This window comes from Silurus aristotelis (genome assembly GCF_946808225.1).
Source record: "Silurus aristotelis genome assembly, chromosome: 19".
In the NCBI taxonomy this organism is placed as follows: Eukaryota; Metazoa; Chordata; class Actinopteri; order Siluriformes; family Siluridae; genus Silurus; species Silurus aristotelis.
Genome location: NC_139592.1, coordinates 24,363,193 through 24,379,448, shown reverse-complemented (window position 1 = coordinate 24,379,448; position 16,256 = coordinate 24,363,193). Strand labels below are relative to the sequence as shown.

The 16,256-nt window shown below is 40.6% G+C and overlaps 2 protein-coding genes across 5 annotated transcripts in view; both read right to left on the bottom strand.

Moving 5' to 3' along the window:
• mogat3a (monoacylglycerol O-acyltransferase 3a) overlaps positions 1 to 2,981 on the bottom strand; it is a 9,670-nt gene extending 6,689 nt beyond the window's left edge. For both annotated transcript variants that reach the window (XR_014530291.1, XM_083521650.1), the window contains exons 1-3: positions 2,575 to 2,981; positions 1,684 to 1,862; positions 780 to 984 (exon numbers count right to left, since the gene is read on the bottom strand). Coding sequence is in view for 1 of the 2 variants with exons in the window: in XM_083521650.1 (XP_083377776.1) it covers positions 780 to 984; positions 1,684 to 1,862; positions 2,575 to 2,668 (478 nt within the window). In the remaining variant the exon portion in view is untranslated. The remainder of the gene's footprint in view (positions 1 to 779; positions 985 to 1,683; positions 1,863 to 2,574) is intronic.
• Positions 2,982 to 3,199: 218 nt separating this feature from the next.
• LOC310715297 (NLR family CARD domain-containing protein 3) lies at positions 3,200 to 12,604 on the bottom strand. Of its 3 annotated transcripts, XM_083521643.1 has the most exons (11): positions 12,382 to 12,604; positions 12,059 to 12,132; positions 11,555 to 11,647; positions 11,235 to 11,298; positions 10,915 to 11,125; positions 9,030 to 10,803; positions 7,470 to 7,643; positions 6,891 to 7,064; positions 4,220 to 4,396; positions 4,064 to 4,112; positions 3,798 to 4,023 (listed from the first exon to the last, which is right to left on the bottom strand). In XM_083521643.1, exons 2-10 carry the CDS (start codon positions 12,097 to 12,099, stop codon positions 4,100 to 4,102), a joined length of 2,721 nt encoding a protein of 906 aa, XP_083377769.1. In that variant the 5' UTR covers positions 12,100 to 12,132; positions 12,382 to 12,604; the 3' UTR covers positions 3,798 to 4,023; positions 4,064 to 4,099. The 3 variants fall into 3 exon arrangements, with proteins under 3 accessions (XP_083377768.1, XP_083377769.1, XP_083377770.1); XM_083521642.1 differs by having other exon boundaries at positions 3,200 to 4,112; positions 12,382 to 12,603; XM_083521644.1 differs by lacking the exon at positions 7,470 to 7,643 and having other exon boundaries at positions 3,798 to 4,112.
• Positions 12,605 to 16,256: the final 3,652 nt, after the last annotated feature.

The following is a 16,256-nucleotide window of genomic DNA, read 5'->3' as shown; positions in this document are numbered from 1 at the left end:
ACACACCACGATACACTGTGTGCCCAAATCACAAAATACAGTCTCATGTTTATAGTGATATAAACCGACCGACCGATACATCAGTCGGAGTCCTGATTCACTTCATGTCTCCTCTGTACGTATATAAGAACAGGCAGAGCAGCTGCACTGATCAGTTCACACTGAACACATTAGTGTCTGAGAGCAGAAGGTGGATTCAAGATCAGTATTTCAGTGTTTATTTGCTGATATTTACATCTGTCTGTTTAATATTTAACAGCAAGCCACCTTCTGTATCAGACAGCCATTAATAGATCAGTGAAGGTATAGGAACAGATAGTTACAGTTAATAATGTGCTATATATGATCTCTCTCCTGAAATATTTTGGGCCTCACTTCTGTACTTATTTGTGATTTAATTCTTTGTGGTGTTTTTCTTTCACGTTGTTTCTCTTAACAGCTGCTGCTGCTTTTCTTGGCCTGTCTGGAGTCTGCACAGATCCCTGCGCAAACAAATCACAAACGCAGTCTCACAGGAGAAACGGAAAATGTCTGAAAGCAGACATTCACAGCTATTAACTCTAAACTGTTGCTCTAACAGCACACGCCTGTAATCACATGTCCCTATATTTTTGATCACTTGACAAACGAATGGATTCAAACAAAATGTTTATGTAAATTATGTAAATATGTAAATAAGTTCAAATTCTACAGAATTCTAGAATTTTACATCAATAAAAAAAAGTGTCTTCATCTTTGTAGAATAACCTCCTGATAGTATTCCAGTGTCCATGTCTCACCTCCAAACATGATGTAGTCTCTGAAAAAAGGGACTCGGAACCAGAAGGGCAGCATGAGCAGGTACGGGGTGAGGCCCGGGAACAGTGTGGAGAACTGGGATGCTTCTGTGCAGAAATTTCCAAACGCTCCAGCCACCAGAACACCGTGAGGATGAAATCCAAACAGATAATTACGTGTAGGGTCCAAATCCACCGTCTTCACCAACTACAGAGAGAGAGAGAGAGACAGTAAGAGAGAGAGAGAGAGAGGGGGGGGGGGGAGCGCGAGCGAGAGAGAGAGACAGTGAGAGGGAGGGAGAGACAGCGAGAGGGAGGGAGGGAGAGGGAGAGAGAGACAGCGAGAGAGACAGCGAGAGAGACAGCGAGAGAGAGACAGCGAGAGAGAGGGGGGGGGGGCGCGAGCGAGAGACAGTGAGAGGGAGGGAGAGACAGCGAGAGGGAGGGAGGGAGAGGGAGAGAGAGACAGCGAGAGAGACAGCGAGAGAGACAGCGAGAGAGAGACAGCGAGAGAGAGGGGGGGGGGCGCGAGCGAGAGACAGTGAGAGGGAGGGAGAGACAGCGAGAGGGAGGGAGGGAGAGGGAGAGAGAAAGACAGCGAGAGAGACAGCGAGAGAAAGACAGCGAGAGAGAGACAGCGAGAGAGAGACAGCGAGAGAGAGACAGCGAGAGAGAGAGAGACAGTGATAGAGAGAGAGAGACAGCGAGGGAGAAAGAGAGAGAGAGAGACAGCGAGGGAGAAAGAGAGAGAGAGAGACAGCGAGAGACAAAAAAACGCTTTTTATTCATTTAAATACTTAAAGATTCAATGTTTTATTCTTTCAGAGTTCATTCATATCATATTCAATACTATACAGAAGCACTTTTTGACCTTTGACCCCATGACACAGACCCGATTCTCTCTTACCGAGATGGGGAAATAGTCCCTGAAGTATTTCCACACTGTCCAGCTCCTGACCCAGTGTGACCTTCGACCTCCATTTGTGGGTGTGTCCCTGTCTAAATATAGCCAACCAGCATACAGTGCAGCCAAAATCCACCAATCACTGACACAGAGCAGGACGAAGGCTGCCAGACAGCACTGAGCTGCGCGCGCACACACACACACACACACACACACACACACACACACACACACACACACACACACACACACACACGTATTAAGTAGTATTAGTAAAGATTGTAATCTGTGTATTGTAATTACTGAGTTACACTGAAACAGACGGAGATAAAAACAGATTATTATATACATTAACACTGAATTTCACCTGATTCCTGCCGTGTTACAAAATTACACACTCCTGATGATTTTCCTCCAACAGCAGTGTGTGTTTTATTCCTCTTACACCACAGTTCCTCATTCAGTTTATTTGTTAACAGCTACATTAATACTGCGACTTCAGTGAACCTGCTGTGATTTATGTTCTAGCAGCTGTAAACACTCTGTCCCTCACCGTCGTCTCGCTGCAGTTAATAAGAGACAAACTGCAGATTGTCATGTTACTGAGAAAAACTAAAGAAATGTGAACAACTCTGTTCTGAGGATGTGGGAAAATATACAGTAATACAGTGCTGACACTGGAGACTCCTTCCATACAGTCTAGATCCTGTTTATTCTTCTTATTAGGATTTCTGTCCACATCCCAGTATGGAAGAAGTACTTTGTCTCAAAACCTGCACTATTGCAGAGAACTAATCAGCACCTCCTGACCAATCAGGATCCAGAACTCATTTAGATCCATGCTGATGAGTTGAGCTTCATGTTCAGGTTTAATGAAGATTTCGGGTCACTCACCGAATCCGAGGAAGGAGAAGATCCACTGCAGCACCGCGGCGGTCTGGAAGCGTCTCCTCAACGGGATATTTAACGGAGCAAACTCTACTTTCATCTCTACACACACTCACACACACTTCATATAAACACACACTCGCACACACTTCACATAAACACACACTCATGCACACACTTCTTCACACGTTCACTCTCTTTCGCGTCCACCCCGCCCGTGTGTGTGTGTGTGTGTGTGTGTGCTCGCGCGCATGAAGCCCGTGCTGTAATAAGACGGCTGTGCTTGTCGCGAGACCCGGTGTGTTAATAAAATCTGTAGACTTTCCCTGTCACGCGCTGATCTTCGCTTCTGCTCACAAAACCTGTAGAGAACTTTCACAAAACACGTTCTCCTTCTCCCGAAAAACACGGCACCTTTATCAGACCCCGCCCACATTCCCCGAACACACCCATCTGTGGCTGCGATTGGATAAAATAATGTCTGACGTCACCGCCCCACCTACTCCGAATAACACATTTCTGACTAATTAGATGGGACCGATTGTTGACGTCACAACTCATCCTCTTCCCCCGTTTTCCCGGTAGAGGGCGCGCGCGAGGACAAATGTATTTTTAATATATATATATATATATATATATTTATTTGTTCATATTTGTCATATTTAACTCATTTTCAGCTGATTTGACACTGATCACAAATACTTTAAATATAATTTCCTGAAAATATTTGTTACAGAAGATGCCTTGTATTGTGTCTGTTTCTTGATGATGTTTATAACTGGTATATTTGGATTTGTATGACATTATATTAGAATTATATTTAAATTATTAAAGCAATACAATAACAAATGATTTTAGCCTTTCATAATTTCCAATAAAATGAATCTGTGTGCAATCAACAGGAATAAGACACACATAGATACTGTGTATATACACACAAACATATACATATTTATATAGTTTTTGTATGAATCATTTAGACTCATAAACACCCACATAACAATGACATAAAATCATTTCATTAGGAAAACAAACAGGTTTAATTTGTGTGAAACCTTCCTGAAATGTGTGTTATTATTTATCTGTGGAGATGATGATGTACTGTGTATGGAAGGAGACTGCAGTGTCAGCACTTTCTAACAGTCACAAGCTAAAGCTGTATGTTTCTGGACATGGACAGTTTTTTCTGTATGTCTGTCAGCAGTCACACTATAAGACAAGAAATGTTGTTTTGTTTAGTATTAAAGATCTGTAATACGTTTGTGCACTCAGGAAATTTTAACAACAGGAAAACCTGCTGCTGCCAAAACAACACAAAACAACACAATCTCAACATCTTAGTTTTATTACACACCACAGCTGGGATCATATTTTTGATAGGTCACAAACACACACTGCCTGTGATATCATATACTCTGTGTGTGTGTGTGTGTGTGTGTGTGTGTGTGTGTGTGTGTGTGTGTGTGTGTGTGTGTGTGTGTGTGTGTGTGTGTGTAAGAAGCATCCTCTTCTCATACTCATTTGTGTGTGATTATGTCTCAATCCTGTAAGAAAACAGAAAACAACACACTGAACCTCTTCCCTGTTCACATATACACACACACACACACACACACACCTCAATAATACAGACAGTAATTCAGTAACTCACTGCAGTGTCTCCAGTGTACAGCATGGATCCTTCAGAAGATCAGACAGCAGCTTCACACCTGAGTCTCCTGGATCATTTCTGCTCACATTCAGCTCTCTCAGAAGTGATGAGGAGTTTGTTTTCAGAGCTGAAGCTAGAGCAGCACAACCTTCACCTTTAATATTGCACTGATATAACCTACAGAAAAAAACAGTAACCATTTACATCTACTAAAAACCAATCACACTCCAACACAAGTAGACCATGTAGTGTAAGCATTAGCATTAGCATTAGCAGAGCACCATAAATGGAAAAGATTTTTTTAAATCAGTTCTGCTCTTTACAGTCTTTCTTTGATAAGATCCAGGACTCCAGCCTTTGTCTAGAGGTAGTGTTAAAGCAGCACTTTGTTGTACTTCGTTGGGGTAGTGGTAGCTCAGTGGTTAAGGTGTTAAGTTACTGTTTGGAAGGTTGGGGATTCATGACAAGCTACCACTTGACCAAGGCCCTTAACCCTCCATGCTCCAGGGGTGCTGCATCATGAATGACCCCAGCTTCTGAGCAAGTTGGGATATGTGATAAAAAAGAATTTCACTCTGCTGTCATATATATGTGGCAAATAAAGTCTGTTCTAATCTACCATGAGGAATAATGAGGCTGACAGAAAGCATGGTGCAGTGTGATAATGGTGTATGGTGTGATAATTGCCTCCAGGTAAATAAAGCCAAAAACAAGCTGTAACTGCAGACCAGTACCAGGGAGCTACAGTAGCTCAATCTTAAGATGAACAGAACAAGTATCTGAGTTCCCAGTGTAGTTAGGAAAGGCTAGATCCTCCTTATGTTTTAAAGGAGAAACATTCATAACTGAATCTGGTTTGCAAAATGAGTCGAGAAAGACTCAAAGTAGGTTTTCCAAACCTACACAATGCACTGTCAGATCCTGTTCTCTTAGGTGATCCCAAGATATTGCCATGGGAATGCATCTCAAAGTATATACTGCATCCTAAACGTTGGTTTCTGGGATTTAGTTTCAAGTTATTATTTACCATCCACGCTGTTCAGCAGACATACTGATGATCTCACAGCAGAATGAGGATGTCAAGTCAAGTCAAGTCAAGTTTATTTGTATAGCGCTTTTCACAACAGACATTGTCTCAAAGCAGCTTTACAGAAAACAACAGTGAAGGTGAAGGTGTGCGTTTGTCCCTGATGAGCAGCCGTGGCGACAGTGGCAAGGAAAAACTCCCTTAGATGATATGAGGAAGAAACCTTGAGAGGAACCAGACTCAAAGGGGAACCCATCCTCATATGGGTGACATCAAAAGTTTGGTCATAAATCTTTCAACAATACAGAACAATTTGTGATCATCATAGATCCAGCATCAGCTTCTCCATGCCAGGGCCTTTAAACACTCGGCATCTACTTCTCCATGATCATCCATAGGTCCATAATCTTCACGAGGTGGGACGTGACTGGAGCTGGCCAAACCTCAGGAAGCCTCGGGATGGGGAGAGAAAGAGAAGCAGTGTGTGTGTCATCAGCATTGGAGTGGTGTAAAGCATTGAGCCTTGTTCCTGAGGGGACTGAACCATTTTCCCTGCTCCTGTCGTTGCTCTGTTTGTTGACATGCCAAATTTGTTTACATACATATGAATATGGTTCAGATTTTCTGCAAGTACCTTTCAGCCAGAACAGATTCATTCACAGGAACTGTAGACTACAGACATGGCAAAGGTCATTGTTGGTGCAGCAGGCTTCACATGACTTTACAAGTGGACAGGAATGAATGGAAACCCAAGACCCACACAGTGGAGGAAAGAATAAACAGGACTTGTCTAAAACATCAGGGCTCACAAAGACCACCAGCAGAGCAGATGCACTTGGAATTAAGCAGCAGAACATGAGTGACATGAGAGAACATGAGAGAACATGAGTTAAGCCATGAGCTGTGGTCTACAAGCTTCAGGGACCAAAGTTTAAGGTACATGGGTAGCCAGAGCCATGAGCTGAATCTTCCTGCAACTGGCTATGACACATAAACATGTGAGGCCAACATGCCTTATGGGAAGAAGGATCCAGTGCACACAATTGCAGTCTCTGACAAAGTACTTCTTGTTGACACATTTTCTTTAATGTAGGATCAAAACTAAGCATTTAGAACAAGAAGGTCTGCCAAACATACTACAATCACATTTCTTTTTTACTATGCCCACTCTTAACGAGGGTGAAGGTCAAGACAAACTCGGCTTTCTCTGACAGGCAACTTTTTCTGTCCCCTGCATAAAACCCTAGCCCTAACCCCTTATATCCAGCATTAAAATTAACAGGAATAATATAGTTTTCTTCAAGTAGGACTAATAAAGAAGGCATTAATGTCTGTGTAGATGTTTATTTGTGCTTTTCCCATAATCATCAACTACGTACACAGAGTCAGGGATTAGGCAGACAGAGTCAACAAAAAGAGGGTTAAACCTACAAACCAGGAGAAGAGGCAAAGTTCAATACCAAGTACACAATCACCTAAAACCAGGAAGAAGAAAAACTACCCCTGAGAATAATGAAACACATGCCAAATTATTATTAGAATAAATACAGTGAATTGTCTCATTCTAGTGTGTGTGTGTGTGTGTGTGTGTGTGTGTGTGTGTGTGTGTGATGAGTATTTACAGTGATGAAGTGTTAAACCGACCTCAGTATCTCCAGTCTACAGTGTGGAGTCTCCAGTCCAGCAGAGAGCAGCTTCACTCCCGAGTCCTGCAGGTTATTGACACTCAGATCCAGTTCTCTCAGACTGGAGGAGTTTGAGCTGAGAACTGAGGACAGAGATCTACAGCTTTCCTCTGTCAGATTACAGCTACGTATCCTGGGGGCAGAAATACAAGCTCAGAATACTGGAATCTCAAACAAACATAGCGAACAAAGCGTATTAGTTTATTTAATAATGAATTATATGCGTTCTCAAGGCCTTGATTCCCAACACCTTCACCGTGTAGATAACATTGCTCTCGTTTTTGTTCTCTTTGTAAAGTTCTGTTAATTGTTATAATTTGCTGACACTGGCAAAACATTGTATTACTTTTCTTTTAAATGTGTTTGGTAAGAAAATCTCACTGCTTATATTTAGAATTCACTCATTGGTTATTTGGATTTTCCTGATTAAGGAATTCAGAAAGCAATGTCCTTATTTTCTCACCCTGACATGCCCCCAACTGTTTAGTGTTTACAGAGAAATATACTCAGTAATTCTTTCTGCAGATGATGATCTGACCTCAGTATCTCCAGTCTACAGTGTGGAGTCTCCAGTCCAGCAGAGAGCAGCTTCACTCCCGAGTCCTGCAGGTTATTGTCACTCAGATCCAGTTCTCTCAGACTGGAGGAGTTTGAGCTGAGAACTGAGGACAGAGATCTACAGCTTTCCTCAGTCAGATTACAGCCAAAAAGCCTAGAGGAGAAATAAACTTATTTTAAATATTGATAAATCTTAGTCTTGAAATGACTATACAGAAGGACTACATCCCCCATCAGACCCTACATGTCACATGACCTAGTTGCATGTCCCTGATCACTCACAGCTGTTCTGTCTCACCCTTGATTAACACATGTATTTAAGTCTCACCTTGCAAGACACTATTAGTCTCAGCTTGTTCTCCATGGTTGGGTTTATTTTAACGTTCTTGCAAAAGTTCATGTACGGCATGTTTTCATGTGTTTTATATTTGCACTTAGTTATGTTCATCAACACCTTTTATCTGCATTTGCATTTGTTCTCATCTACTTACATGAAAAAGATTGTGCCAACGTTCTCACAGAGCATCCCTACGCAAAACAAAGTAAAAAAAGAAAAAAACCACCACAAGCTTTTATCTGGACTCTCTACCGTAGCTGCTGGAGTTGGACATGAATAACTTTACTACTTTCTCCCATTTGATATCACAACTGTAATCTGTCCATAACATCACCGGGAAGCAATCCTATACAAGACCCACAGAGTGATCAAGGAATCAAGCAGTTTTTGGAGATTGAATTCCATGACACAGGTGGGTTAAAAGAATTGCTTTTCTCTGTGAGTTTCTCGCAATCTTCTGTTTCTACCACTATTTTATTTTTTTATTATAACTTTAAGGTACTGTGATCTATGAAATCTGGGTGTAACCTCTAAAGACCCCGACCTCAGATCCAGTTTCCAGAAACCAGGGAGTTTCTGTTATAGGATAAAGCCACAGAGCAGGGTGTGGGAGCAGGGTTATGAACACCCAACAAACCACCTGGAGAAAAAAAAAAATTTAAAATAGAAAAACAGAAAAAACCTGATGATTTCTGTATACTCAAACCTACAGAAATATGGATTTATCAGCAGTGCCCCAAAATCTCAAGTGAACGACTGTCAAAAAAGAAACTAATCCTGTCTTCACCATTCAGGTTGAGCAGTATTTACGAGCACTGACATCAAATCAGAATATCTGAGTGTTTTGAAGGTTTGTGCCCTTCACTAGAGTGCTGTCCAACACAAGGTCCAGTTATGTTACTTGCACCACAGACAGAAAGCATTGAAACAGCAGTCACACTGAATGGAAGGCTAAATCTTAGCTATCTTCATGGCAACTAATTACCAAGCGCTAATCATGAAAATGGTCCTTACCTACTATATTCCCACAATGCCTCTCACCTCTCTCTCTCTTATGCTGCATTGTGAAAATAAATATCCACTTCAGAGTTCAGAGACTGTGTTGGATTTGACCATGATGTGCCTTCAGACACGTCACACAAGTATTATATCAGTGCACTCAGTTGCAATAAGTTTAATACTACATCTATAAACAATACTCACAAGGCTTTCCTACATGCTTTTACCACCAGCAGCAGCTTCAAAAGACACTCCTCAGATCTATCATATTTCTTCAGATCAAACTCATCCAAATCCTCTTCTGAGTTCAGCAACACAAACACCAGAGCTGACCACTGAGCAGGAGAAAGTCTGGTTCCACTGAGACGACCATAACCTCCTCTATTCAGGTAAGTTTGAACTTCGTGGACTAGAGAATGATCATTTAGCTCATTCAGACTCAAAAACAGATTGATGGATTTCTCTGGAATGGGATTCTTTTTTATCTTGTCCTTGATGTACTTGACTGTTTCCTCTTTGCTGTGGGAACTGCTTCCTGTTTGGGGCAGAAGTTCTCTTAAGAGAGTCTGATTGGACTCCAGTGAGAGGCTCAGAAGGAAACGGAGGAACAGGTCCAGGTGTCCATTCTCACTCTGTAAGGCCTTGTCCACTGCACTCTTCAGGAGAGCGGACATGGGTTGCTTTCTTAAAAGAGGTAACATTCCAGGGTTTTGGTCCCTTAGAAGATTTCTGTTTTTCAAGACAAAGTTGAGAAACACGTATAAAGCAGCCAGAAACTCTTGAACACTCAGATGTACAAAGCTGAACACCTTTCCCAGGTGAAGCCCAAACTCCTCTCTGAAGATCTGAGTGCACACTCCTGAGTACACGGACGCTTCTCTGACATCAATGCCACACTCTCTCAGGTCTTCTTCATAGAAGATCAGGTTTCCTTTCTCCAGCTGCTGGAAAGCCAGTTTTCCCAGTGCCAGGATACTCTGCTGAGGATCAGGATCACCATTTTTATGGTACTTTTGGTTTCTGTGTTTGATCTGAAAAATCAGGAAGTGTGTGAACATTTGAGTCAGAGTCTTGGGGATCTCTCCACTCTCTGCTTCACCCAACATTCTCTCTAGAACAGTGGCTGAGATCCAGCAGAAGACTGGAATATGACACATGATGTAGAGGCTTTTTGAAGACTGCATGTTTCTAATAATTTTATTGGCCAGCCGCTGATCACTGATCCTTCTCTTGAAGTATTCCTCTTTCTGAGGATCACTGAACCCCCGTACCTCTGTTACCTGGTCTACACACTCAGGAGGGATCTGATTGGCTGCTCCTGGTCGAGAGGTAATCCAGAGGAGAGCAGAGGGAAGCAGATTCCCCTTGATGAGGTTCGTCAGCAGCACATCCACTGAGGCTGATTCTTTCACATCACACAATCTCTCATTGTTCTGGAAATTTAGAGGAAGTCGACACTCATCCAGACCATCAAAGATCAACACCACTTTGTAGAAGTTACAGTCTATTAAATTTAATTCTTTCATTTCTGGGAAAAAGTGATGAAGAAGATCCATCAGACTGAGATGTTTTTGCTTCATCAGATTGAGCTCTCTGAAGGGAAGTGGAAACATGAAGGTGACGTCCTGATTTGCTTTTCCTTCAGCCCAGTCCAGAATGAACTTCTGCACAGAGACTGTTTTTCCAATTCCAGCAACTCCTTTAGTCAGCACACTTCTGATGGACTTGTCTTTAAAGAGATCATTACATTTGATGGGTGTCTCCTGTGTTGCTGGTCTCCTGGACACTGTCTCAATCAGTCTCACCTCATGTTCATTATTGACGTCTCCACTCCAACCCTCTGTGATGTAGAGCTCTGTGTAGATCTCATTCAGAAGTGCTGAACTTCCATGCTGTGAGATTCCTTCAGTAATTCTTTTACACTTCTCCACAAGCTTGGATTGGAGTTTGTCCTGATACACAGAGAGCAGCTCTAACTCTAACAGAACAGAAGAATGTGATCACATTTATAAACAATAATTTATAATGTATCTTATTATAGAACATCTGCTGAAGCAGACGGGGGGCTTCCCCCATGCTGATTCCTTACTATTGTGTAATGTTTTAGCGAGATCTGTGTGGTTCATGATGTTCAGGACGTGCAGCGTGATCTTCAGTGCTCCCTCTCTGACACTGTGGTGAGCCTTCTCATCCTCATCCTCCACCTCCCTCTCAGTGCATGCTGGGTAATCTGGACTGAGGAGTTTCCTGAACCTGTTCAATTCATTCTTCATCAAAGTGATGACTTTGTGTTCCAGCTCCTGATTAGGTAAAATTTTACAAAATATGATTTTACTTTAAATCCACAAATTTGACTGTTTTATATTATGTGTAAAAATGTCTATAATAATAATAAAAGAATCTACACACCCTGAATATTAAATCCAGTGGCTGTTTACAGGTCATTTTTACACTCTCAGCTGAACTCACTGCTCTGTAGATAAACCCAAGCATGTTAGAATTTCCTGATATTTAAAGAAATGAATAATAAATGTTAATTATTTAATTACGAAGCATAAATGATGTCGTTTTGCTTAATTCTCTTCTGTGGCAAAGGGAATGGATGCTGGAAGGAATGAATTGATTTCTTTAGATGTGTTAATATGCTGATATTCTCAGCTCATAAATATATACATAAGAAATGGTTTGATAATGAGGGGAATTCCCTAAAATATAATTACTATACTGACCTCAGATCAGCAGAACTGTCTCTATCGTTGAAGTTTGTCAGTAAGTTTATTGAATTCTTCTTCAAAAAATGTTCAGGTGAGTCTGAATTAAATCTGTATGGAAAAGTTTAGAATTTATAAATCGTAATCATATAAATGTGTAATATATAAACACATTAATCACATAAACACGTAATATGTAAGCATGTATATGATTATGTATTTATGTAAAGACTGGAGTTCATTTAGCAGAAAATAGTTATTTGAAAAATTTGTTTGCAGCGTCACATAACTTCCTCATTCACTCCCATTCAATTTCATTACAGTCATTTCCCCCCCCCCCCCCCCCCACACACACACACACACACACACACACACACACCTACAGTTCAGATTAGTAAAATAGTTTTCTTTTAATATAATATAAATAAATGTGTGTGTGTGTGTGTGTGTATATATATATATATAATAAAAATAATAATAATCATTATAAAGATTTAATATTAGCAGTTTTATGTTTCTCACCTCTCATATGTCTTTCTGTTGTGTTTTTCAGAGGCACTCATTCTGGAGGTCTGCTATTGTCCTACAGATAACAGCTGTGCAAAACACACACACACACACACACACACACACACACACACACACACACACACACACACACACACAGATCATGCTATGGGTTAAGGGTTACATTTGACTACTGTGGGGTTACTTTTAACATTATTGCATAACACATAACATTATCCTTTAGTTTGCATAATCCCATGATGAGGTCAGAAGGTGAATCGTCCTTTACTGCAGATTCACTCAGGTTTTGTAATAATTGTCCGTGTTTAGATACTCACTGTGTTCTTCACGATTTCTTCTGGCCACAGAATGAAACTGCTGTGACGAACTCGAACTGGTTTGACTGGTTTAGAAACACAAAGGTTACTTGACATCTGCTTGAATTTCTTTATTGTTCAGGCAACAAAACATATTCATCTGTAAAGAAACAATTTTACTCACACTAACCCAGATCCAAATTTCATTCTCATTTATATCCATTTTTATCGAGATTACATTCATTATATCAGCGTTTCACAGGTACAGCACGTACACAGTGTCCTGCTCCATTACAATGCAGAATCCTCAGACTCATCCTGGGATTTTATATCATAAATCAACACAAAACAGATTATGTTTATTTTGTCAATATATTCTTAGCTAATACAAATGTACAAATATGTGATTATATAAATATTCAGTATATTAGTTCTGTTTGGGAAGTGTTATATACAGCTGGTGAGCCTCTTCTCAATATTATTAACTCCTCACTATCGTTAGGTCATGTCCCTAAATCCCTCAAGTTAGCAGTTATTAAGCCCCTCATTAAAAAACCTAATCTGGATCCAAGCACGCTATCGAATTACAGACCAATTTCAAATCTCCCATTTATGTCTAAGATTTTAGAAAAGATTGTCGCTGCCCAGTTATGTAACCACTTGCAGGAGAACAATATCTTTGAAGAGTTTCAGTCAGGTTTTAGGGCCCATCATAGCACAGAAACTGCTCTAGTTAAAATCACTAACGACCTGTTTTTAGCTTCAGACCAAGGCTACATCTCCCTATTAGTTTTACTAGATCTTAGTGCTGCGTTCGACACTATAGATCATGATCTTCTCCTCGATCGCTTACAGAATTACATCGGCATTCAGGGACAGGCATTAAGCTGGTTTAAATCCTACCTGTCCAATCGTTACCATTTCGTAGATTTAAATGGAGAGCTATCCAGGATAATGCTAGTAAATTATGGCGTGCCACAAGGGTCAGTTCTAGGACCCCTGCTTTTCACAATATACATGCTTCCGTTAGGAAATATTATTAGAAGGCATGGAATTAGCTTTCATTGTTATGCTGATGATACCCAGCTATATATTTCATCCAAACCAGGCGATACAGCTCAATTAGCTCGCATAACTGAGTGTGTTGAAGAAATAAGAGATTGGATGACCCATAACTTTCTGCTATTAAATTCTGATAAAACGGAGATTTTGCTCATCGGCCCAAAAAATAGTACACAGAAGCTCCAGCATCTCAGCCTGCATTTAGACGGTTGTTCTGTAACTACTAGTTCAACGGTAAAAGACCTGGGAGTTATTTTAGACAGCAACTTATCTTTTAAAAATCACATCAATCAAGTTACAAAAACAGCCTTCTTTCACCTTAGAAATATTTCTAAGCTAAGAAATATGTTATCTATATCTGATGCAGAGAAGCTCGTCCATGCGTTTATGACCTCTAGAATAGACTACTGTAATGCATTACTAGGTGGATGTCCTGCATCATTAATAAACAAGCTTCAGTTAGTTCAGAATGCCGCAGCAAGAGTTCTTACAAGGTCAAGAAAATACGATCATATAACCCCAATCTTATCGTCCCTACATTGGCTTCCTATTAAGTTTCGAATAGACTACAAACTACTGCTACTCACTTATAAAGCACTAAATGGTTTGGCTCCCATGTATCTATCCAGTCTCTTAACACGCTACAATCCGTCACGCTCCCTGAGATCTCAAAACTCTGGGCTTCTAGTAGTTCCTAGAATAGCAAAGTCCACTAAAGGTGGTAGAGCATTTTCACATTTAGCTCCTAAACTCTGGAATAGTCTTCCTGACAGTGTTCGGGGTTCAGATACACTCTCCCAGTTTAAGTGTAGATTAAAAACATATCTTTTTAGCAAAGCCTACACATAACACACATCACACACATCACATCATAACCTTGTGCTCCAGAACATCTGATCACATGCACATTATCAACTTGTGCTGTTAATATCATGAACAGCAGCTACGCTAATTCCTCTCCACTGCTTCTCTTTCTCTCCCCATCCCGAGGCATCCTGAGGTTTGGCCAGCTCCAGTCACGTCCCACCTCGTGAAGATTATGGACCTATGGATGATCATGGAGAAGTAGATGCCGAGTGTTTAAAGGCCCTGGCATGGAGAAGCTGATGCTGGATCTATGATGATCACAAATTGTTCTGTATTGTGAAAGATTTATGATCAAACTCTTGATGTCACCCATATGAGGATGGGTTCCCCTTTGAGTCTGGTTCCTCTCAAGGTTTCTTCCTCATATCATCTAAGGGAGTTTTTCCTTGCCACTGTCGCCACGGCTGCTCATCAGGGACAAACGCACACCATTCACCTTCACTGTTGTTTTCTGTAAAGCTGCTTTGAGACAATGTCTGTTGTGAAAAGCGCTATACAAATAAACTTGACTTGACTTGACTTGTTTGGGTTTTCATCATAAGTATTAAACAATGTGAATTTTATCACTTTTAATAAAAACAAACTTCAAAATCAGTTGATGAACCTGGGTTAGTGGTAAAATTAGGAAATGTCAGGAAATGTTAACCTGAATATCACCAGTTCTTCATGTGTGGGCAGATTATTGCTATCAGAATACATTTGGATGATGAATAACACAGACAGCTTTCACAGAAGGACACCAGGAACCACCAGGCTGTTCAGTAAAACACTCATACATGTAATCCAGGTGGACTGTAGGGGGCGATGTCACGCTGTAAGGACGCGCTTCCACTGATCCTAAGAGGTGGAGCAAAGTGGTGGGAGAAGAAGGATGGTGGTGGTGGTGGTGGTGGTGGGGGGGGTGTCTCATGCGCTGCTCACACACTTCAGTTTTTTTTCCTCATGGTTATTATTTTATCTCATATTTGACCTGAGAGTTAGTATTTTACCTCATTTTTTTTTTATTGAGGTTAAACTGAGGAGCTGTAGATAATTACTATAAAATAAAAGAGCAAAATAAGCAAGAAAATATTTTAAAAAAAGCTGAATTATAATGTGTCAGAGTTTATGGTTTAAAATCAGCAGTAAAAACAGGTAGAATACAGAAAGACTAAGCAGGAGTTTTATTAAACATATTTGTAGATAATGTATAATAAAGGGTTTTATTCAGTCACTGCCACACAAACATGCTCACAGGAAATATTTCTATTAACATTCAGTAAATTTCTGATTAAAATGAATATGACTTCAGTTACTTAATGAAAAGATTTGCTGGAATAGTGAAGTAAATACTGTGTGAACTTTAGCATCAATTCTCTAAATGTTTGGTAAGAAAAACTAGTTTTCTATGTAAATGAGTCTGTATAACCTCTGTGCTGGTAAACATGCTCTTCTACATGTTCCTTGTGTTCTGTAGTTACTGTAAATAACCCTGATAGTTTCATGAGGTTTTAGTACTGAAGATCTGGAATGATGTTTGTTTATTTATTTATGATAGCACTTGCACTGAAATCTGTGGAATGCATTCAGCAGTAGAAGAAAAGAATGAAAGAACTTTATCACATATACATTACAGCTCAGTGAAATTCTTTCATCAGCCCTGATACGGTGCCCCTCTTAAGGGTCTTTGCTCAAGGGCCCAAGCTGCTTGACGATACTTGAACCTCCAACCTTCTGATCAGTACCCCAGCACCTTAACCTCTGAGTTCCCATGCCCCTGAAACTGAACCGGTACTGAAACAGTCTCAGACACATGCTCCTGTTGGCACACGGGTAAATCATTTTCTGCTTTGTGAGGTTCATGATACACTTTGAGGTGCCGGAGTTTAGGAAGGGAGCTGCTGCTTGTTAGGGATCAGATAATGTGCTCAGAGATCAGGCTTCTGGTGTTTCTTCTCATCTTCTTGATATGACATACACAGCATAAC

Excerpts from the sequence above, each read along its gene's own strand:
- LOC310715297 (XM_083521643.1), bottom strand. The coding sequence starts at position 12,099 with ATGAGTGCCTCTGAAAAACACAACAGAAAGACATATGAGAG. Across the intron at positions 11,648-12,058 it reads AACAGAAAGACATATGAGAG|ATTTAATTCAGACTCACCTG; the intron begins GTGAGAAACATA and ends TTTTCCATACAG. Across the intron at positions 4,397-6,890 it reads TGTAGACTGGAGATACTGAG|GTTATATCAGTGCAATATTA; the intron begins GTCGGTTTAACA and ends TTTTTTCTGTAG.